The following is a 21,826-nucleotide window of genomic DNA, read 5'->3' as shown; positions in this document are numbered from 1 at the left end:
TCCGACCCAGGGTTGTTCAGGAGGTTTGCAGCAGGGAGAGGGACGAACGGTGCCGACATGTAGGGGCTTGTCCCTGCCTGCCCCCCGCTCCCCGCTCCCCCCGTCGGGCCCTGCGCCGGGCGGCCGGAGGAAGTGACGACAGCCCGCTCCTGCGCGGCCCTGCCTCAGCCTCGCGTCCCAGCCCTCCTCTTCCTCCCTCCCGCAGCCCCCCCCGGGGCTGCCCCCCGGCAGGCAGACCCCCTGCCCCGGAGATGAGGGGCTATAGAGGGGTTCAGGGGACCCTGTTTCCTGCAGGGTGGGGACGGCACAGGGCAGGAGGCTGCTGGGATGTGGTCCTGCACGGCCCCACACTGCAAACGGCACTTGGGCCCCTCCCCGTTATGGGTTCTTATGACCCCTGTGGTCCTTGAGGTGATTTTTTCTTGTAAATCACACGGTTTTAGGAGTCCTTGCAATGCTGAGCTTGGTGGAGAGAAGCAGGCAGAGCCTCTGGCTTTATTTTAACGAAAAAAATTGGCTTTAGAAACTCCGGGGATTTAGGAAACACCTTCCTGAGCCTTCCAGCCCTTCTGTGGGGCTGGGGGGGGCAGCACCCCGGCAGTGGGTGTTGTGCAAGTGGGATGCTCCCACTCAGCCCCGGTGGCACTCACTGGGGTGCTCCGAGGGACTCGGGGTGCTCGGAGGGGCTCCGAGGGGCTCCGAGGGTCTTGGGGGTCTCCAGTTGCTCTGAAGGCCCTGGGAGGTTCCAAGGGGCTTGGGCTGCCCTTAGGGGCCATGCGTGATCTGACGGGCTGGGGGGCTCCAAGGAGCCCAGGGTGCTTCAAGGAACTTGGGGTGCTCAGGGGACCCTGGGACACTCTGAGGAGTCCAGGGTGCTCTGAGGGGTTTGAGGAGCTCCAAAAAGCATGGGGTGCCCTGGGATGCTCTGAGGGGTCCAGGGCTTCCCAAGAAGCTCAGGGTGCTCTGAGGACCCTGGGATGCTCTGAGAGCCCCGGGATGCTCCGAGGCCCCTGGGGTGCTCCAAGGGCCCGGGATGCTCTGAGGACCCCGGGATGCTCCGAGGCCCCTGGGATGCTCCAAGGGCCTGGGGTGCTCCAAGGGCCCGGGATGCTCTGAGGACCCCGGGATGCTCCAGACCCCGGGATGCTCCGGGAAGCCCGGGATATTCCAGCCGCCCCCAGCGCTGGGGTGCCGAGCGCTCCCGCTGCCGGCATGGGGCGGGGGGGGGGGGGGGGGGGGCGCCTGCAAAAACACCCGGGAAAAAAAGCCGGTGGGCACCGGGCCGGGGCGGGGCCGGGGCGGGCCGCCCCCCCGCAGCCCCCGCCCCCCCTTCCGCACCGCTCCTTCCTCCCCCCCCGCCCTCCTCCTCCTCCTCCTCCTCCTCCCCCCGCTCTCGCGACAGCTCCGTGCAGAAAATGGCCCCGCGGCCGCGCCGCCGCTGATGCGCGCCCCGGGCGGCGCCGGCCCCGCCGCAGCCCCGGTACGTGCGGGGGCGGGACGGGCCGGCACCGGGGGCGGCACCGGGGGGACCGGGACCCGGGCGGGGGGACCGGCCCCGGGAGGGGAGCACCGGCCCCGGGGATGGACCGGCCCCGGGGCAGCGGCGGTACCGGAGCGGGTGCCGGGCCCGCGGTGCCGGGGCTTTGCAGGGAGCTGGGACGTGCAGCGGGGGCGGCGGGGGGCCGCTCCGGGGGGCGGGCACCAGCCGTGGGGCTGCTGCCCACGGGGGGCTCCAGGCTACGGGGGCCACCAACCCGTGCGGCGACTAGCCGTGGGGCTGCTAGCCATGGCTGTGTTACTGCCCGCAGAGGCTATTAGCCATGGGTGTATTACCCATTGGGGGCTACTAGCCACAGAAACCACTAGCCATGGGGGTGCGCCCCATGGGGGGCTGCTAGCTATGGGGGTTACTACCTGCGGGGCTAGTAGCACGGGCACAGCTAGCCACGAGAGCTGTTAGCCCCCGGTCTTTGCAGGCGTGTGTGGCCCACGGGAGCAGCGGGACCCGCTTCGCCACCCCGAGCATCCCGGGGCTGCGCCCGCCGGGGTCTCCCCGGGGTCTCTGCATCTTCCCACGCACGTGGGAGCCGCTTTGTTGCTGTCAGGGGCTGGGGGATGCGGCTGCTCCTCTGCTGCTGGAGCGAGGGGGTCCCGCACCTTGGCCGCGGTGTGAACTTGACCGAGGCCAGGGCCGCCCGCTCGAGGGGCAGCTTTGTCCGGGCTCAGGGAGGAAGGTTTGTCCTCCCCGGATGGCTCCTGAAAGGAAAGAGGGGGTTTTTTTCCAGCTGAAGAGCTGATGTAGCCTGGTGGATCGGCCGGCTGCGGGCAGGCAGGTAAAGGTGGGCACCAGGATGGTGCGGGGACGTGGGGAAATGGCAGCACGGCTCTCCCCCGTTCGCACGTCACCCGGGTCGCCGATGGCTTGGAGCAAGCCGGGGGGATGGCAGGGGCGGCTCTGCGGGGAAGGCTGGAAGATGTTTCCCAAGGAACCACTGAAGGGCCTCAGCCGAGCTGCCCCTGCGGCCGCCGTGGGGATGTGGCACGGTGGCTGTGCGCAAGGCTCGGCGCTCACCCCCGTGGATGCCCACGCTGCCACCGGCAGCAGCTGTGGCGGGGTTCAGGGTGGGCTCTGTGGGGGTCTCCGGGCAGATTTTCTGAGTTGGAAAGCAAGGAGCCTGCCCTCAGAGCGAGGTGGAGGGATAAAACATCGAGGCAGCGGCTTTGCTCCAGCCCAAGCTGGGATTAGGGCACCCAAGTTGCGGTGGGCATCACGAAGGCCGTGGCTGTGAGGCAGGGGCCGCCGGGCGGCAGAGATGCTCGGAGCATCTTCCCCCCTGCCACACCAACTCTTGCAGGGCTCCCTGTGATATCTGAAGGCAACAGGAGAATTTACGACGTGCATTTTGATTTACGACATGCATTTTAACCCCGTGACCAGTGGCCGGAGCGCGTGCCGGGGTGGGCGGGGGGCTCGCCGCGCCGGCAGGAGCCGTGCTGCTGTCACAGCCTGCGCTTCCTCCCTCCGCGCCGCTCGGCGCTCACCGGCTGAGCGATCACATGAGCCCCTTGTTCGGAGCCTTTGTCTCTCATCTCCGACGCCGAGGAGCGGCGTTTCGGGAAGCCTCTGCAACCTCTGGCCATAGACCATGCGGAGATGATCAAATAGGATTATTTGTCCCATTTATCCTCCCAGGGTGGGTTTGTAAAAGTCTTCTGTGCTTGGCGATATGTATAAACCCCCTGGTTCGGTTGAGGGAGATGAGCTGTATTCATGATTAACTGAATCAGCACCAGTGGCTGCTCTGGGTGACCGGTAGCTGCAAGCCCTCCTGTTCACCCCGTTGCCATCAGCCCTGTGAAAGGACTTTTCCAGGGTCCCCGTTCACCGCAGGGGCTGGAGCGAGGGAGTTTGGTGCCAGCAGGTTTTCAGGGAGACTGAACCTGTGGCAGGAAAACCCTTCAAAAAGTGACGCCGAATTTGCGGTGGTTCTGAGATTCAGGTTTGCAGGGCAGGGTTTGCACCGGCACTGGGGGAGTCACATCTCTGGTGGCCACCTAGGGTCACTGGGGACGGGGACGGTGGCAGGTCAGCGGCACCTGGGTCGGAGCATCGTACCCAGGGTTGCAGAATGAAGGGTCCTGGAGGATGACAAGTGTTGGACGTCATCCCGCGGGAGGTGGCAGATAACAGCAAAATGATACAGGTGTCCCCGGCTCCCTGAAAACCAGGGCCTGGGCCGAGCGTACGGCGATGCTACGGTGCTGCCGTCATGTCCGCTGCCGAAAGCACACCCGCGTTGAACAGCTTTGCCCTGGCGGGACGTTGGCGGGGCCACGAGCCGGGCGCAGGCATGCTCAGGCGTGCTGGCTGCAATGAGGTGCACCCTCACCAGACCTGCCCATTAGTATCCGCTCAAGAGGCATTTTCCCAGGTTTTCCAGACAAAAATCAGCTTAAAACGCATCTTTGGGGTACCGCCTGCCACCGGGAAATGGAGAGCGGCATCAGACAGCGCATCCGAGATGGAGAGGAGGGAGGTTTCAGCACAAGCTGTGACATCCGAAGGAGCCGCAGGGTTTGACGCTGAAGCACTGGGAGCTCTCTGCCCCGGGGAGCCAGCAGCCCTGCTGCGATGCTGCCGAGGAAGAATTTCCTGGTTTCTTGAAAAATGGACTTGAAAAAAAATTGCCTGTGCTCCTGCTGAGCAGCGGGCGCGGGCGTCCTGCTCCCTTACGGCCTCATCTGGAGGCCACCAGAGACCATCGGTCCTGGGGGACCGTCAGCAGGCCCTGGGGAAGGTGGAGGCATCGAGGATTGACCTGGAGTCGGCATCTCCAGCGGGGAAGCGGGGACCTGGGGCTGATTCGCTACAGTCTCAAGGACGTGTGCTAGGAAGAAACGCTCCGGCAGCGCCGAAGCTCCGCGGCTTCAGGGACGGGCACCGAAACGTGGCGGTGCCACACCGGCGCTGCACAAGGGGCTGAGCAGGACGACGCAGCCCTGCCTCGATACTTTGAATGCTTTCTCCCTCAAGAAAGGGAGAAAGTCTCATATTCCTGAGACTTTTTTTCCCAGCAAAACTGCGTTTCCTCCTCCTGATAAAACAAAGCTCCATCAAAGCTGCCATGAACTTTCTGTGCGGTGTTTACCCCGCCCCGGCCGTGCCGCTTTGTGCAGACCGAGCAAACCAACCCCTCCAGCCAGGGCTGAATTTCCCCTCCCGGGACACGGTCAGCCCCGGCGCTGCCCCAAATCCCCGCTCTGGGGCCGACCCCCCTCCAGCCAGTCCTGGCCTTGGCACGGGTTGCATCCCGCAGCGCCGGCAGAAGCCGCCAAACTGAGAAAGCAACAAAAAAAAAAAAAAAAAAAAAAAGGCAATGCAACCCCCAAACAAAGCTGCAAGCCTGGGGGCGGCCAGAGAAATAATCCCACATGGATTTTCCCCCCCCGCTCTGATTTATTGCCCACTGGGTTGCAGTCCCAGCGCCGCCGGTTGCTGCAGTAACAGCCGCTGAGCTCGCCTTCACCAGGCTAAAGCCCCGCTGTGCGCAGCCGGCCGGGAGCAGGGCTGGATGGGAAAAACTGGGAAAATGCCTCTTGAGCAGATGCTAACGGGCAGGTCTGGTGAGGCCGGGGGGGACGGAGGTGGCTGATCCCCAGGGACACTTGTCTTGGGAGTGATTGAGCTCTTGGGGAAACATTAACCCTCTGACCAACTGCAGATGTACGTGTTGCAGCCACTCCACAGCCCCAGTGCTGCTGCTATTATTATTATTATTATTATTATTGTTGTTGTTTTCTTTTTAACTTTGACGTTAAGACACTATTGAGAAGTCTCCTGAAGTGAGGGACTTTTTGGATGCTTTTTACTGAGGGTTAGTATTTGGCTTTTGCATGTCGAAGCCTCGCGCTGAGGCTCCATGAGCCAATTTAATTTAGGGGACCGTCTGATGTAGGGTGTGTGAGGGAACCACCCCCACACGCCCATCAGCTGGGCATCAGGCCCTGCTGCCGATGCTCCTGGTCACGCAATGGGACCTGCTGCTCCTTTTGGCTGGAAAACCCTTCGAAACTGCGGGTGGGGGGAGCACCCAGCGAGACCCTCGGCCCGGACAGTCGTGGCCAGGAGCAAGAGAGGCTGGAGCAGCTCCCACAGTCCCTGCTTCGATGGTGCCGGGGTTGCATTACCTTGGCAGGGAGGGGGGTCCTGTGGGTTTGGGGGGGATTTTTGCCTATCGATGCTGTGGGCTGGACCTTACCACGAAGCGGGAGTCTGGCGATGCGTGGGGCAGACGGCAGCTTGGGGGGGACCTTTTTGGGGGAGGTCGTAGACCACCCCTGGGACAGGAGAAGCGGGAAGGGTTGGCGACGACTCTGGCTTCAAAGCCCGGCCCAGGGCGAAGTGCTGCGTTTGCAGCGTGTCCCTCCTGCAGAGATGCTGCAAAGCTCCTGTGAAGCCATGACCAGCTTGGCCCAGGAGGTCCCCAGGCGGGAGAGTCGGTCCCACAGCCACAGGGCACCGAGGAGGAGGAGGAGGAGGCAGTCGACATGGCTCCATGCTGGGCTTTAACCTCTTGCCCTTGCGCTTGGTGTAGCATCAACAGGAGAAGACGCTGTCGGCGGCGCGCACCTCATCCCATGCCCGCCACTGGCCAGGCCATGAAGATGGAGAAGGATGAGGCGGTGCCCACCTTCTCCCTGGGGGGTAAATACACTGGAGAGGGGGCAGGTGAGTCCCTCGTGCCACGGGGGGGTTGGCGAGAGGAGTCGGGGCAGGACGGGGAGGAGAAGCCTTCGCTCCTGTTGATGTGAGGTCCCTTTGGCCAAATCCCACCCCAGAGGGGCGGCGGGGGGCACCCTGAGGGGGTGGGTGGGTGGGTGTGGGTATGCACGTGGCATCACCCAGCGTGTTCGAGACACCAGCAGGCTTTGCCTTTGTACCAGCAGCTTTTTCTAGAGCAAAGACCCTCCCGTCTCTAACCACCCTGGAGGGCTCCTGCCTCTCTGGCCCCTTCCAAGCCAGACCCCCCCCAGTTGCCTGCACCCCTGTTTGTAAAGGGTAGGAAGGAGGGCACAGAGGTCGTGGTTTAGGCAGGGGCTGAGGTTTGGCGCTGCCCGCGCTGCCCATGGCGGCTGGCGCCCGCTGCCTAACAGCCTCATCCCGGCAGGTTGCAGCGAAGCGGCTCTGCCCGGCGGCCCGATGCCGGTGGCAGGGAGCGGAGGGACCCCAGCCCAGGACCTGCGGCCACTGAAGCGCAGACCTGTCCCAGGTGAGCCGAGCCCCAGCCCTGCCCCGGGGAGGTGACAGCGATGGGCTGGGGCAGGGACGAGGCCAATGGATCTGTCTCCTTCCAGGGAAGCACTACCAGTGCTCAAGCTACGGCTGCAAACTGGCCTTCCCCAGCATGCAGGAGCTGATGGACCACCTGAAGGTCCACTACAGACCCACGCAGTCCCTCGAGGGTAAGGCCGGGACACTCTGCGTCGCTCCACGGTGCCCTTTTTTGGCTGGGAGATGGCAAAGCGGGGCTTGAAGCTGAGGCAGCACTGGTGGGGGTGCCCGTGCCTCCGGGAGGTGCTGCACAGCACTGGACGGGAGTGGGGAGAGCATGGGAGGTGCTGGAGACCCACTGGTGGGGCTGCCCCCAGCCCCAGGGGGTGCAGCGCAGCCAGGCTGTTGCTGAATTTCTGCCCTATTTCTTTGCTCAGGCAAAACCTTCCAGTGCCCCACGCTGGGCTGCACAGAGACCTTCCCCAGCATGCAGGACCTCATGGCCCACATGAAGGTGCACTACAAGCCAAACCGCTACTTCAAGTGAGTCCTGCTGGTCCCCGTCCCCATCCCATGCCGCCCTGCCATCTCCCTGCAGACCCCTCCTGCGGTGTCCTATCTGGGAGCACCCGGCAGCTCCCCCCTTTGCAGACCCCCCCATCTCAGCGGCAGACCCCGGGGCCGGGGTGCGGGGGGGTGATGCAGAGGGGAGCGCTGCCGCTGATGTCGCCTCCCCGGCCCCGCAGGTGTGAGAACTGCATGCTGCGCTTCCGGACGCACCGCTCCCTCTTCAAGCACCTGCACGTCTGCTCCGACAGCGCCAGCAGCCCCGCGCCGCCCCCCAAAACCGACAAGCCCGTCCTGCCTGCTACCTCTGCCCTGGAGAAGGAGTCCCCGGCCAAGCCACCCGAGGGGCTGCCCAAGCTCCGGCCCCCGGAGAAAGAAGCCATCCTCCCCGGCGCGGACATTGCCCCGGCGGCCCCCGCCGCGCTCCCCACCAGCCTCCCCGAGCTGCCCGGCTCACTGGAGGCGCTGCCGCTGGTCTCGCCGGCCCCCCACCCCTTCCCGCTGTTGGAGCCCAGCCTTTTCGGGCCATCATCCTTGACTCGGTTCTCGGGGCCACCCCCCTCCTCGGTGCCGGGGCCGTTCCTGTCCTACGTGCACCCTTCGCCCTACAGCTTGCCCCAGCCCCCGGCGCAGCATCGCCTCCGGCCCTACGTGCCGGGCCACGGTCCCCCCGTCTCCAACGCCGTCTGGAAGAAAAGCCAAGGTGAGCGCGCGGGGCCGTTTGGGCAAACCTTCTTCTGCTCCTGCCTTGACCAGCAGCTCCTGGAGGAGGACCCGCCGTTTGCCAGCTGAGGATCCCCCTCCTCCCGGCCCCACACAGGGCCACCCTGGCCCCCCCCGGCCCCATCCCACCTCCACCCCCCTACTCCATCCCACCCACAGGGATGCTCAATTGGAGAAAGCACCAGCAACCACCAAAAAAACCCAAGCCGCTAAATTTTCCCGGCCCTGCTGCTCCCCGGCGTGCTCGGGGTGCGAGGCGGGGGGCCGGGCCAGGCCTGCCCCCCCACGTCCCCCCCCAGGGAGGGGAAGACCTAATGCTTGTCTTGCCCCTCGATTCCCTCCGCAGGTGTGAGTGTCAGCCCACTCCTCCCATGCTTTGGCTCAGGAGTGACTCCAGGTTAGTTTGGCACCTACTGGTTGGGGGGTGCTTTCTGTCACTGGGGGGGTGGTGGGCGGTGGGGAGGGCCGCAGGGGATGGGAGAGGCCCCATGGGGTGCCGCAATGCTCCCCGGAGAGCAGAGGGGGAGGGCGGGCTCCCTTGGTTTTGGGAGCTGCGTGGAGAGGGGATGCTGCCCAGGTAGGGTCGGAGACAGGGGGGTCGCTGGCTGCACCCCCCCGGGAACCGCCCAGCCTGGCTCCTCCGGCGCCCGCGGGCAGAAGCAGCAGGAGGAGGAGCTGCAGCAGCTGCTTGGGCTCAAGCCCCCCGATCGCCCCAGCCCCGAGGCCGGGCTGGAAACCGCTGCCCTTGGCTCCGTGGGGCACAGAGAGGCGATGGGCAAAGGGAGGTCGGGGCCAGGGGGCACAGCCTTGCTCCCTGCTCCCAGATTTGGGGTTCCCCCCGTGGGGAGGGGACCTCTGTGCATGTGGGGCTCGGAGCAGGGGGGCTCCTGCCCCCATAGCACCGGCCAATCCGAGCCCCATGGCACCCAGCACGATGCAGCAGCACCCAGGACCGCCTGCCCTGCACCCTATGCTGCCGCTTTGCGTGGCTCCCACTGGCGGGAGGGGGCTCCTGGGCACAGCCCCCCCCCCCCGCTGTGGTTGGGGGGCTGGCGGGCGAGCGCTGTGCTTCCCTCCTCGCCCGTCCTTGCAGGGCACTCCTCCAACAGCCGCATCGTGTGGGAGCACACGCGGGGCCGCTACACCTGCATGCAGTGCCCCTACTCCACCGCCTCGCGGGAGGAGATGACCCTGCACATCGAGGACCACCGCAAGAACCCCCCGCCAGCCGGGCGCCTGGACGCAGAGATGGGTACGGCTTGGGGGGTGGCAGGAGGGACCTCAGCTGCCGGGATACTCACGGGGAGCGGGCTCGGCCTGCCCCGCATGGCCAACACACACCCCCTTGCCTCTGTCCTGGAGCAGGGGGTGACCGGCCGCTGTAGTGGGCACCAGGGTCCAGCTCCTGGCTCCCCAGCCTGCAGTGATGCCCTGGGCGGTCCGTGTCCCCCGCCATGCCCCCTCCACTGGGTGCCAGCCCCCAGGGAGCCTCCCATGGGAACTGGGGTGCAAGGGGATCGGCCGCAATGCTGACAGCTCTCTTCCTTCTCCCTCCAGATTTCGGGGTGGGCATCACCTCCTTCCATGCCAAGCTGACGCCGGAGATGGAGAACTCCCTGTACTCCCAGCTCTGATGCCCCTGGCTCCCACGGGACTGCTCCTGCACCTCCCCGTCCCTCCCCCGGCCGGGCAGGGGGGCACCGCACAGCCCCGTGCCACCGCGCTGGGACAGGGGCCCCTTCCTGGGTACCAGGAGCATCCCCCAGCATGGGGTGGCAGAGCAAGGGGTGGTTTTTTCTCTCTTGAATTTCTAGCCTCCCTTTTATTTTCGGAAACTCTAAGCCCCCGGAACCCTGTGTCTCCCTCCCCTAAAGGTTTCGTTGCTTCAGCTCCAGGGGCTCTGGGGGGAGCCTGGTAGGTTGCTCAGGAGTTAGTGGACTTCTCTGGATTGAGGTCTTGAAATAATAAATGGGAATTGTACAGGAGCGGCAGCCAGGAAAGCCTCTGTCGGTCCCCGCGGCGGCTGGGGGCAATGGGGGAGTCCCACCCCGAAGGATGGCCCCCACCCAAAGGAGGGGGCAGGGTGGGGGGTGCAGGGTGTGCATCAACACGTCCCAAACCATGAAGGACTCCCGAGAAGCAGAGTTGGAGCCTCTGCCAGCTGTGCCCCCCCACCCAGCTTGGGCACCCAAACCAGGGAGGACCTCAGCACCCTTCTCCAGCACCTGGCTGGCCTCGGTGGCTGTCCGCACCCCGCCACTGGCAGAGGTGCCAGAGGCGACTCGGCACCAGGCAGCAAGTGGAGAACAGGGCCCCTGCTCCACCCCGATGGCTCTTCCGTGCCCTGGTCCACAGCCCTGGGGGCTGCACAACCCCCTGCACCCCCTCCGTGGGAGCTCAGCAGCCGCGCATTCTCACCCCGGGGCTCCCCGAGTCCCGCTTTGCCTGCGCAGGTGCCGGCCCCATCCCAGTGAGGTGAAAAGTTTGCTCCAAACTGGTTTGAGCGAAGGCATGCTGCTGCACGCCAGCGCCCATGCTGCCTCGCTGGCCCGGCGCCAGCCACTGCCGGAGCAAAGGACAGGAGCGCCGGCACCCTGCTGCTCCCCACCCTGCAGTTGGGTGCTGCCACCAGCCCCAGGAGGGGACACAAACCCCGGGGGAACTGTTTTTTCCCCCACACTTCAGCCCTGGCTCTCACCTGGGGAGCTGCCCCTTTCCCAGGCACATTCACCCCAGAACACAGGTCCCGGGGAGGGGGGGCTTCCCCCTCCCACCTCCCCTGCCCAGCCCTGCCTGTTTCTGGCAGCAATGATCGCGCAGCCTCCCGTGCGTACGCCAAGCAGGGGGGCACCGAGCAGAGCCCCAGCGTCCGCAGCTGGGCCCCGTGATGGAGGCTCAGGAGGGGCCGACAGCAGCGTGGCCGGGGCACACGTGCCTTCCTCCTGCTGCAAGCCCTGCGCGCGGGCGGGCAGCATCACGGACCAACATGGTTCACTCCTGCCTGCAGCCCTGCGTTGGGCAGCATCTCCGTGCTGCCTTCTCCAGCCCACCGGTGGGGACCGCGTCCTGGGAGAGTCACCAGCCAGAGGCAGCACTGGCCCTGGACGAGGATGGCAAGGATGGAGAGAAACCAGGGGAAGCAGAAAGCCAGCTGGACGGACAGACCGGGCCGGACAGACCAAGCTGCAGCTCCAGTGCCACTGCCTCCGTGCGCAGGAGCAAGCGGGAGGGCTCCCTCCCGCAGCGAGGTGGCCCCGCAGCCCTGGGTCTGGGTGGGGAGGGGGCGGCGAGGCTGTATTTGAAAGGGGGGCCCCTCACCCAGGGTGGGAGGGCTGGGCAGGCAGGGGTGGCAGCCCCCCCGAGCCAGCAGTGGGGAGCAGGCCTGGGAGCGGCCACAGCGCTGTTCTGCTTCCCAGCTCTGGTCCACGCAGGGCCCCCCGCCATCCAGCACGGACCCCCGCTCACCCCAGGCAGGAGGACAGACCTGCTGAAGCGAGAAGCCTGAGCTGAAGCCCGTGGCTGCTGAGACCCGATGGAGCTGCAACTCGTTACAGAGCCAGAGCAGGACCACGCAGCCCCAGCAGGGCGAGGGACCCCTCCGGCCCCCAGCGTGGGGGGAGCACCGTGGCATCGGGCACAGCTTGGACCCCCCAGCCCGCTGCCCTGACCCCCCAGCCCAGCCCGCAGTGGAGCTCCTCCTCCCTGCTCCTCCTCCCTGCCTCGCATTCGTACCCGAACACCCCCTTTCCTCCTCCAGGGCAGAACGCAGGTGCCTGCCCTAAAACCCGGCAGCGGGACCTTTCCCCAAGCTTCCCGAGCCTGCGAGCCTGGCTGCGGCCACCTGCAAAGGCAGACAGAGCAGCGCAGCAGCGGCTGCCCCTTCCCGTGCAGGTCCTGCAGACGCATTCGTGCCGGGACTCGGCTGCACCAGGATGGTCTGTGCCACTCCACTCCACACCAGAGCCCCCGCTCCGACCCCATCCCCGTCCCCACCCCACCAGCAGCCCTGCCGTCCCCAAATCAGCCCCACCAGCCGGGCCGCACTTACCGAGCATCCACCCAGCCAGGGCTGAGCGCAAAGCCAGGCCATGCTGGGGGCACGACAGCCACCGCTCCCAGAAGAGACTCAAGAAAAACCGCCCCGACACTTCCACCAAGTGTTCCTGCAGGCTGGCTGCAGCTCGGATGGTCCTAGAGCAGAGGCAGTGAAGACAACGTTCATTGCAATGGATTTTTAAAAACTGAAGTCTTTATTAAAAGTTTTATCCAAATTTTGTAACAAAAGATACAAAAGGGCTGGAGATCCTTATTTCTGGGACTAGTCTGACCAATCAATACCTGACAGTTACTAGGCTAATATAAAATCCATACAATCTGCTAAAAATGCAGGGAAAAATTAGAAGTAACTGCTGCTCTGAAATTTCTTTTAAAAATTCCTTTAACATTTATAAGTTACTCAGTTTGCATTTTACAGGACTAGTTCTTCTCCAAATGGTTACAGCTACTGTACAATGCAAGAGACAACAGCAAGAACAGAACAAAGCAACAGAAACTCGGATGTGCTGCAACACACACCACTCCTCTGAAGGAACCGCTGCGAGTCTCACCTCCGAGCGCCGGGTGCCGACAGATTGCCCAGAGCAACCACCGGGAACGCCACAAAGTGCCAGTGCGTCTGCACCCGCGGAGAGCCTCAACAGCGGGAGGAACAGCAGTTACTCCCGCCCCAGCACGGCTCGCCGGCACCCAGCACCGAGCAGTTACCATCCCTTGGATGCCACGGGGTCAGTTCTCCCCAGAAGCTAACGGCTGGGCCGGCTGAACACCTCCAGGCAGAGGAAGGGTGGGCAAGGGGTCAGAAACCCTCCGGCGGAGAGCTACGCCTGCCTGAATTCCCCCTTTCCCCCTTCCAGCCACGGCGGGGTGGGGGGACGCGCGCTCTGCGGCACCCTCTGCGCTCCCGCAGAGCACAAACACGGGTGGGAGAGAGCTGGGTTTCTGATCAATGCACTTCTCTTCACGCTGAAAAGGAAAGAGGAGGAGGATGCGTACACCAGGCTAGCGCCAAGGCAACTGTCCAGAGCTGGTACTGGCTAGCAGAAGGACCCTGAGAATATATAGGCTAACACGGTCTCCCGGGGAACGCCGAGTTAGGTGCATCACAGTGATACTGGTTGAACGTGTTCTGTACAGTGTGAAATGGAGTTTGACAGAAGTGCAGTATCCCTTCACCTGCTATTTCCTATCTCTTCCTAAAGGCAGAGGCTGCTACGGGGTGACGAGAAGCGTCATCACAGCAAAGACGCTCACAGCCGCAAAAATCAGACTTACTGGGACATCCAAGTGAAAGTTATTAAGTGGCCACCGGGAAAAATATTCCAGTTGATTAAAAAATAGGAAAGCAAGTGCAGGGCTACTGCAAGGTGCATCGTCAGAGGTACCAGGTCTTGCAAGCAGCCAACCCCCCCCCCCCCCCCTCAAGACCCCAAGCACCCCACGTCCCCAGCACTAAAGTATCTTCAAGCATCTCCAGAGATCACATCACCATTATTTCTGATCAGAGAGAGCTCAGTGATCATTCGCTTTGAGTCCATTTAGATGAACCAGATTTGCACCCACTGCTCAAGATGGCTCAAGCGTCTTCAGAAAGCTGGTCTGAGGGCATGCGGATAGCAAACACGCCTTCTTTGCTGTCAGGCAGGGTGGCGAGCTGGAGCTCTGGGTCCAGTGTGGCAAGGCTGATTTCAGACACGAAAGATACCCTAGGAGGAAATTTTTTTTCTTTTTTTTTCTTTTTTTTTTTTTTTTCTTTTTTTTTTTTTTTTTGCAAACTGCTGCACAAACCACAGAACGGAGAAAGCCTTTGGTCATGAGATACTTGTGAGAAAGTGAGCCTGGTATGGAAGATTCCCCTGAATGCCTACAGTATTCTACATCTTAAAAAAATATATTGTGGACGCTGCAGCCATACAAAGGGGGGAGGAGTGGGAGATGGGGATTTACAGTCTCACATAGACACAACGGGGAGGTTAAGACAAGCACAGTCATAGTCTGTAAAACTGATTGGCTCGCTTGGATCAGTCATCCTCATCGTCCTCTTCGTCTTCCGGATCTTCCTCTCCTTCATCCTCTAGATTTCGTTTTCTCTTTTCCCCTCGTGGAAGGTCTGCAAAAAGAGGCGAAGCGTGAAGCTCTGTTCAGTCTTGCGGAACAGCATTTGAACTGTGGCTTCAAGCCGCGTCAGCCACAGCTTGCCGGTGAACAAGCACAGACTGGCACCATTACGGAGCGGAGATCCACCCTGCCCGCCTTCTCATGGCACCCAGAAAAGCCTGCACTAGCACGAGACATTAACCATTTTCTATGCCCTCCAAGCACCCCACATTTCAACAGCTGCCTGAAAACGGGCTTTTTTTGTTGAGCACCCCCAAAACCGCAGCATCTGCAGAATTCAGCCACTTCTGACCAAGCGCATACAAGATAATTTGAAGTCACGCTGCCCGCTCTGTTCTGTCAACATTCACTCAGGCGTTTATAGTTTGTTATAACCAGAGGAGTCTGGACTCACGTCAAGAAGCTCGGCTCTACCTTCCTCTCTGCAGCTGAGAGGAGAGAGGAACATGTCTCCAAGAGCACTTCCTCACGCACGCTACTAACGTGAGCTTCTGCGACAGCAGAAGCCCTGCTTCGGACTATCAATTCAAGCTTAGAACTGGTTTTCTAGGCAATTTGCCTGTTTAATATTTGGCAGACTTACCCAGCTTGGGTGGTATTAGGAGGTACAGAAACCTGTTTCCCCATCACCCCTGTGTGACCCTTTGGTTATAACCACTACTCCACAGCCAGCTTAGGCAGAAGCAACAGCTTCAGCGGTGCCCGTAAGCAGAAACGCTGCGCTTCCTACCAGGGAAATGCTGCAGGCAACGACAGCGCTGCACTGAACCTTGGGGAGCTCCACAAAAACAGCCAATGTGTGAGACTGTTGAGGCAGCTTTGCAAGCGCTTAAGTTTGTTAGGATTTGACTCACCATCATCAGCTTCATCTTCTTCATCATCCTCACCATCCTCCTCCTCATCTTCCTCCTGGAGTCAAAACAAGACGCTTTGTTGCGGGAACCACAATCCCACGAGCAAAGTTTCATTCCACAGCAACATCTTCCTTCACCTCTGCTCCCGCCCTACTCAGGCCTCAGGGTGGCAGGCACAAGCCGAGCGGGGAGAAGCTGCCGGTTCCTAAATACCTTCTCGCATTCCTACGGAGGGGGCTGTACGGCTCTAGCACCTGAAGCCACGGGAAGCACCAGGCTGAGCAATAAACAAGTCTGAACTGACAAACTCTGCGGACCACGAGCCAAAAGGTGTACGGGAAAAGTCAGAGCGCACGGCAGCACTCCTCGGGTCTGCCCCCAGAGGCATCTGTGACATCTCCTCAGGTGGGTCACCAGATCAAGGGACAAACACGCTACCAAACACAGCAACGTGGTGCTGCGGCTTTATACCGATGACAGAAAGTCTCACCTCATCATCTACTCCGTCTTCCTCCTCTTCACCTTCCAGATCGTCATCTTCATCTTCTTCATCATCAATGACTTCTTCATCCAAATCATCTTCCTCCTCCTCATCATCCTCTTCCTCACCTTCTACCAAAAGGAGAGGGAGGTAAGCGTTACAGTTCTCCCTCGCTACTCCCAGACAATGCGCTCACAGCTCCAACCCCAGCGCCACGTGAGCAACGGGCAGGCCCTCACGCGGGACAAGGACGCACAAGGAGCGCCAGCAACAAGCCCCGTCAGCTTGCAGCAAGCCTCGCTTCTTACGCAGCCTGCCAAGCGAGGGAGCGGGGTCCCCCAGACAGCCCCTGCTTCCGTGGCAAGTCATAATCACCATTTATTTAGCAACATCACCATGCAGAAAGGGAAAAAGGGGTTGTTCCCCAGCAAGAAAACCAAGAGGAGAAAATCCTCACCTTCCCCATTCTCATACTCATCTTCCAGACCATCCCCATCTGCTTCAGGGTCTGAGTCAGGGGCTTCCTGGTCATCAGCATCAAACCCATCTAGGTAGGTGAGCTGGGGCAGAAGGGTGAACACGCTCTCCCGGTAGTTGATGAGCATCGTCACCTCACAGTTGAACAGGTCCAGACTATGCAGGTTCGGCAACTTTTTCTGCAAAGATCAATTCATTAGATTATTTACAAGTTGACACTGTTTGAAGATCAGGCAGCCATCCGAGGACAGCTGGTTTGCTACCCACATCTAGTACAGAAGCGTCTTTGCATGCATTATTTGCACCATGTGCTCCTCAGATGGAGAGAAGTTACTGCTCTTGCTAACTGCAGGCAAAGATTTCTTTTCAGCTCCTCTGTCTTAGTTTCCTAGTTTCCTCCTAGTCGGAGCCAGCTCCCTGTGAAACCATTTGCAAATCTTACTCCCTTCTGAATGGGGTGGGCAACAAGCACAGAAAGCCCAGCTTCCCCAGCAGGACAAATCCCTGAGCCGGCCTCATCCTGCCCAAAACATCAGGCAAAATACTCGAGAGCACAAGAGAGGGAGACCAAAGCGCAGCGCCTGCAGGCTGCGCCCCGTGCGCCCTTCAGCACAGCCACAGCAGCTCTCCCGCTCAGGCCATCGCACCGTGCGCCAGGTCATGCGACGGAGGAGTAAAAGAGTTTCAAGCTCTGTCTAGAGGGGATGGAGGGACCAAAGGCAACAGCTGATGAGGGAAAACGCCCCAGCTCAGCCCTTTCAGCGACAGAGTCAGGATCACAGGGCAAGAGCCCTCTCTGGGGCAGTTCAGATGCAACGGGAACCCCCTGCAACGCATGCTGTGACAGCACCCAGGGCGAGAGGGTCCCAGCCCAGCCCAATCACAGAATCGGTTCGCTTGGAAAAGACCTTTAAGATCATCAAGATCACAGGGATCACAACAGCGCCTTTGGACTGATGCGATGGACACCCTCGCTGGCGTCCAAGCAACTCATCTCCATGACACCCCAGGTGCCACCTACCTCACACTGCATCCGACCCATTAATGGTCCTTTCTCAGATGGACACTGAGCACTGCATCCACAGTTTTACTCATCCAGCCCAATTTCACGCTTCTTTTAGCAACTGGCTGCTGGTTTTCCAGACAGAGGAGCCATTAACTATTAGCCCAGCCTCAAATTGGACCCACTCATCTGTTCCCATCAGAACCACGAAGTGCTGTTGGAACAGGTACCGAGACGTTGGACTTCTGCTGCGCAGACACGCTCCCCAAAGGAAACAGCATCATCCCTGAGCTTCCAGCACAGCCTTCCACTCACCAAGGGCTCCAGGGTATTGATGTCTTTGATCTTGTTGCCGCTTAGATTCAAGTGTGTCAGGTTAGGAGTTCTCTCTGCTAGAACTTCAAGGCCACCAGAAATCCTGTTATCGCTCAGCTCCAGCTGCCAGAAGGGAACATCACATGGTCACAAAGTGTCTCGGCTCGTGACACGGGGAATAAAATTGCCCTGAGAACCGGACTACAACGGGCACCCAAGTTCCCGACCCTGTTCGTTAGACCTCGCCGTAGAGCAGCCGTTCAAATTTTTACTTGAAACCCCTTTCCGGCAGTAACGCAGCACTCCCAGCCACCTCCGTACTGCAGGACACAGGGGTACGTGTCCTCTAAGCTGTAACCACATGTTCTAAAATCCAAAATATTTATGATGTTCCTGAAGCTTCTGACAGTAGCACAACAGCAAAAGCAAGAGAGGAAGGATGCTAAACGTATAACAAGCTCAAACGCATTTTATTGCGTACTAAAAAACCACCTCTCCCACTTGCTCGGGTTGTAGGCTGCAGAGGAAAAAGCAAAATCAAATGGCCTTTTTCTGGCAAATGCAGGAAAAACAAGTGTCACCAGGAACAGGACAGCAGAAGTCTCACAGCAAGGACTGCTGGAAATGGGACCACAGCTCTGACTCACCTTCCGCAGTTTGTTGAGTTTGGGGAGATTGGAGACAGACAGCAAGTTGATGTTGATCATGCTGAGGAACTCCAGGTTCTCGAAATCTGAAGAGAGACCAACGATCTTCCCATCGTCTGAACGGCAGTTATCAAGAACCAGCTCCTTCACCTGCCAACAGAGACACCCAGCAGCTGTCATCACACCCGGCCAAGCCTCACCTCGAGTCTGCCAAGCTGAGATCAGGCGGAGTGACCAACACTCCAAAGCAGCACGTGTGTCTGAAGGTCCTCCTCACGCACATTAAGGGGCACGCAAGATCTTAAAGCCAAATAACCTTTGCGAGGGCACGAGGTGAGAATCCCTCATGGTGGTGAGGACTTCACCCTTTAAGCCCGAGCCATGCGACACGCGGGCGCTGCGCCGCCCCGCTCCCTGTGGCTCCAACCAAGGTCCACCTTCCCCACCAAGAAGCATTAAGGGGTCAAACCATGAGGTTGCATCACATTTCACGCACAAGGCATCAAAAAGCTTTCAGAGTCACTCTTTGGTCTTCACCCACAAGAGGCCAAACAAGGTCATCTGGTTTTATCCCCTTCAACTTTCTCCCCCACGCCACCGGGGTGCCGGAAAACCTGCCTCCAGAGGAGTCGCTTCCCTGTGACAGCCTCCACGCAGAAGTGACACACCTGCCTACGCAGCTCTCTAAGCAGATGAGCTCGACCTCAGGCTCGTAGTGCAGGACCACTGATGGCATCTAATATTTTGCCCAGCACAGACTACACACACAGAAGCCATCGCCACCCAGTAATTCAGCATAAAAACCAACCCCTGGGGCATGCGGACCATGAAGCACCAGCACGGCACTGCTCCCCCCCAAACACCTGGAGGGTAAACGTACCTGGCATCCCCCTCTCCCCAAAGCGCAGGCGAGCGCTCACGCCCCAGCTCTCACAGGCCACTTCCAAAACTTGCTTTTACCCTACACATTCTTCACAGCAAGATGCAAAAATCAGCCTTGGCCAGAAGGCTCGCGATGCTCTCCAAATTCCTCCTTCGCAGCCCTCCCATTTTACCTCTCTTCCTCAGCTCAGCCAACTATTAGGGAGTCATTTTAAAAATCACTTTGCCTTACTGGCAGCAGGGTTTCAGGGCTGCCATGCCACCTTTGCAGCACAAGCTGCGAACGAATTAATGCTTAAAACTCCAGAAGTGGCATCACTGCTCAGGGCTCCCAGTTGAGCAGCAAATAGGCTCAGCCAGGAGTTTTGTAGCCATGCTCGTTTTGCTCCCAACTCCCAGTCGCCTACTGAACCGGGACTCTGTCACCACGGTGGGTGGAAAGGTGGCCAAAGCCAGCCCTCTGCCGCCGTCGCTTTGTTGGCGCGGGCGCAGAGGCGAGCCTGAGCGTTACCAGGTTATGAAGTAACCGGGCCGAGACCAGCTTTAACCCGGACCGGAGCCCTGCCCCGGACCGCAGAACAAGCACTGCAGCAGGACGAAGCAGCCAGGACGGCTTCTTCCAGCAGCAACGCTGGCTCGCACCGGCTTCGGTCGCAGGGCACGCTGGCTGTGACCCCGCTCGCCTCCGCAGCGTGCCAGCCGCTCCAGTCCCTGGTGTCAAACTAGAGGAGACCCGCAGCTCGCAGCCGCGGGGGGACACGGCTCAAATCGTCCTGGAAAATCCCTTGGCTATCCACAAAGCATCCTTCATCCCTACCAAAAGCTCCACGTAGACCCCACGTTCCTCGTGCTTGGCCTGAAGCTGCCCACGGCCGCACGCCGCCGTCCCCACGCCGAGTGACAGCCACCGGCTATCTCACTGCAAGGCGGCGAGCGGGGCTGCCGGCCTGGCCTAGATAAGGGGCCCGGGAGCAGCGGCCTGAAGGACGAAGCCAAAGGCTTCGAGAGGCTGCGGAGCCCCGGGCCCGGCCCCATGGCTGCCAGCGGAGGGGAGCGGCCGGCTCCGCTCGCCCGGCCGGGCGGCCGCCCTCGCCGGGAGGCCGCAAGCTGAGGCCAGGCGGGCGGCGGCGGGGCGCGGGCGGCTCCGCTGCCGCCTCAGCCCCGTCCCCAGGGCCCTGCGCGCCCGCGCCCCGGCACCCAGCTCCCCCCCGGGCCTGCGGGGTTGGCGGGAGGCCCCGCACCGCCGGGACGCCCGCTGCCCGCCCGGCGCGGAGGCGGCTCTGACAGCGCGGCCCCCGGCGCCCCCCGGGGCTGGGGGGAGCCCCGGGCCCGGCCCGAGCGCGCCCCGCGGGGAGCCCGGGCCCCGGCGGGGCGGGCCGGGGCAGGCCCGGGCGGCCGCTAACATGGCCGAGCCGCCATGGCTGCGCGGGGCCGCACCGGCCTGGCTCGGCGGCCCCGGAGCGGCGGGAGCCAGCGCGGCCCGGCCCGGCCCGGCCCGGCCGCCCCCGCCGCCCAACGCCCCGCGCTGCGGGACGGGGCGGGACGGGACCGGCCGCCGCCGCCGCCGCCCCGGGCCGGGCCGGGCCCCGCCGCGCACGTGCGCGCCGCCATGCCGGGGGGGGGGGGGGGGGGGTCCCCGCCGCCGCCGCCGCGCTCCGCACCCCCCAACCTCCCCCCCCCTCGCTCCCCCCCACCGTGCGGGACCCCCGCGGGCCTCCCCCGCCGCCGCCGCCGCCCCCCCCCCCGGCAGCACGTGCCCGCCCGGTCCCCCCGCCACGCGCTCCGAGGCCTCGGTACCTCTCCCGGTTTCTTGTTACGCAGCTCCAGCGTCAACCGCTTCTTCATCTCCATCCTCCCGCCGCCGCCCCGAGCCGAGCCCGCCGCGCCGCCCCGAGCTCCCCGCGCCGCTCCGCGCCCGCCGCCCCGCCCCGAGCCCGCGCGCGCCGCCGCCGCCGCCGCCGCCGCCTGGGCAGAGGAAGGCGCCAACGGCAACAAAGGCGGCGCGCGCCGCGCCCCCTGCCGGCCGCGCGCCGTGCCGCGCCCCGCTCCCGCGCGGCAGCGCCCCCTGTCGGCCCCGCCCCGCCCCGCCGCGGCTCAGCTCGGGGGCGGCGCACGGAGCCCCCGGCCGCGGGGCCCGGGTCCCACCCTGGGCGCCATGTTCCCGGCCCCGGCGGCGCCTTCCCGTCCCCGGGCACCGTCTGCCCGGCCCCGGCGCCGCGATCCCGGCCCCGGCGCCACACTGCCATCCCCAGGCACCATCTGCCCGTCTCCAACGCCACGTTCCTGTCCTCAAGCACCACGTTCCCATCCCCAAGCACCACGTTCCCATCCCCAAGCACCACGTTCCCATCCCCAAGCACCACATTCCCACCCCCAGCCCCACATTCCCAGCCCCAGCACCGCATTCCCAGCCCCACGTTCCCATCCGTAAGCGCCACGTTCCCATCCGTAAGCACCACATTCCCATTCCCAGCACCACGTTCCCAACCCCAGGCACCACGTTCCCATCCCTAAGCACCACGTTCCCATCCCCAGGCACTACATTCCCATCTCCAGCCCCACATTCCCATCCCTAAGCGCCACGTTCCCAGCCCCAAGCACCACATTCCCACCCGCAGCACCAGTTCCCAACCCCAGGCACTACATTCCCATCTCCAGCCCTACATTCCCATCTCCAGCCCCACGTTCCCATCCATAAGCGCCACGTTCCCATCCCCAAGCACCACATTCCCATTCCCAGCACCACGTTCCCAACCCCAGGCACCACATTCCCATCCCTAAGCACCACATTCCCACTCCCAGCACCACGTTCCCATCCCCAGGCACCACGTTCCCATCTCCAGCCCCACATTCCCATCCGTAAGCGCCATGTTCCCATCCCCAAGCACCACATTCCCATTCCCAGCACCACGTTCCCATCCCCAGGCACTA

General features: G+C 62.4%; 2 protein-coding genes across 8 annotated transcripts; one reads left to right on the top strand and one right to left on the bottom strand.

The window, feature by feature from the left end:
* The first annotated feature begins 1,394 nt into the window (after positions 1-1,394).
* On the top strand, positions 1,395-9,888 carry ZNF414 (zinc finger protein 414). 3 transcript variants are annotated; one of them, XM_082331540.1, is made up of 8 exons: positions 1,395-1,480; positions 6,096-6,229; positions 6,669-6,770; positions 6,856-6,963; positions 7,210-7,315; positions 7,519-8,042; positions 8,409-8,459; positions 9,156-9,694. In XM_082331540.1, the coding sequence occupies exons 2-8, from the start codon at positions 6,139-6,141 to the stop codon at positions 9,593-9,595; spliced, it is 1,422 nt and encodes a 473-aa protein (XP_082187666.1). In that variant the 5' UTR covers positions 1,395-1,480; positions 6,096-6,138; the 3' UTR covers positions 9,596-9,694. The 3 variants fall into 3 exon arrangements, with proteins under 3 accessions (XP_082187666.1, XP_082187667.1, XP_082187665.1); XM_082331541.1 differs by lacking the exon at positions 1,395-1,480 and having other exon boundaries at positions 5,298-6,229; positions 9,156-9,314; positions 9,620-9,888; XM_082331539.1 differs by lacking the exon at positions 1,395-1,480 and having other exon boundaries at positions 5,298-6,229.
* A 3,669-nt stretch (positions 9,889-13,557) lies between these two features.
* Positions 13,558-20,811, bottom strand: LOC309599762 (acidic leucine-rich nuclear phosphoprotein 32 family member B). 5 transcript variants are annotated; one of them, XM_082331542.1, is made up of 7 exons: positions 20,693-20,811; positions 18,014-18,163; positions 17,367-17,489; positions 16,029-16,227; positions 15,581-15,702; positions 15,091-15,145; positions 13,558-14,228 (listed from the first exon to the last, which is right to left on the bottom strand). In XM_082331542.1, the coding sequence occupies exons 1-7, from the start codon at positions 20,744-20,746 to the stop codon at positions 14,140-14,142; spliced, it is 792 nt and encodes a 263-aa protein (XP_082187668.1). In that variant the 5' UTR covers positions 20,747-20,811; the 3' UTR covers positions 13,558-14,139. The 5 variants fall into 5 exon arrangements, with proteins under 5 accessions (XP_082187668.1, XP_082187669.1, XP_082187672.1 ...); XM_082331543.1 differs by having other exon boundaries at positions 15,581-15,699; XM_082331546.1 differs by lacking the exon at positions 20,693-20,811 and adding an exon at positions 18,894-19,691.
* Positions 20,812-21,826: the final 1,015 nt, after the last annotated feature.

The sequence above is a fragment of the Platalea leucorodia genome, assembly GCF_965183815.1.
Source record: "Platalea leucorodia genome assembly, chromosome: 21".
Taxonomy (NCBI): domain Eukaryota; kingdom Metazoa; phylum Chordata; class Aves; order Pelecaniformes; family Threskiornithidae; genus Platalea; species Platalea leucorodia.
Note: the sequence above shows the minus strand (reverse complement) of the source record. Positions and strands in the feature narration are given on the sequence as shown.

Excerpts from the sequence above, each read along its gene's own strand:
- LOC309599762 (XM_082331542.1), bottom strand. The coding sequence starts at position 20,746 with ATGGAGATGAAGAAGCGGTTGACGCTGGAGCTGCGTAACAAGAAACCG. Across the intron at positions 17,490-18,013 it reads AACTCAACAAACTGCGGAAG|CTGGAGCTGAGCGATAACAG; the intron begins GTGAGTCAGAGC and ends CCCTTCTGGCAG. Across the intron at positions 16,228-17,366 it reads TCAATACCCTGGAGCCCTTG|AAAAAGTTGCCGAACCTGCA; the intron begins GTGAGTGGAAGG and ends TGATCTTTGCAG.
- ZNF414 (XM_082331539.1), top strand. The coding sequence starts at position 6,049 with ATGGCTCCATGCTGGGCTTTAACCTCTTGCCCTTGCGCTTGGTGTAGC. Across the intron at positions 6,230-6,668 it reads ATACACTGGAGAGGGGGCAG|GTTGCAGCGAAGCGGCTCTG; the intron begins GTGAGTCCCTCG and ends TCATCCCGGCAG. Across the intron at positions 7,316-7,518 it reads AAGCCAAACCGCTACTTCAA|GTGTGAGAACTGCATGCTGC; the intron begins GTGAGTCCTGCT and ends CCGGCCCCGCAG.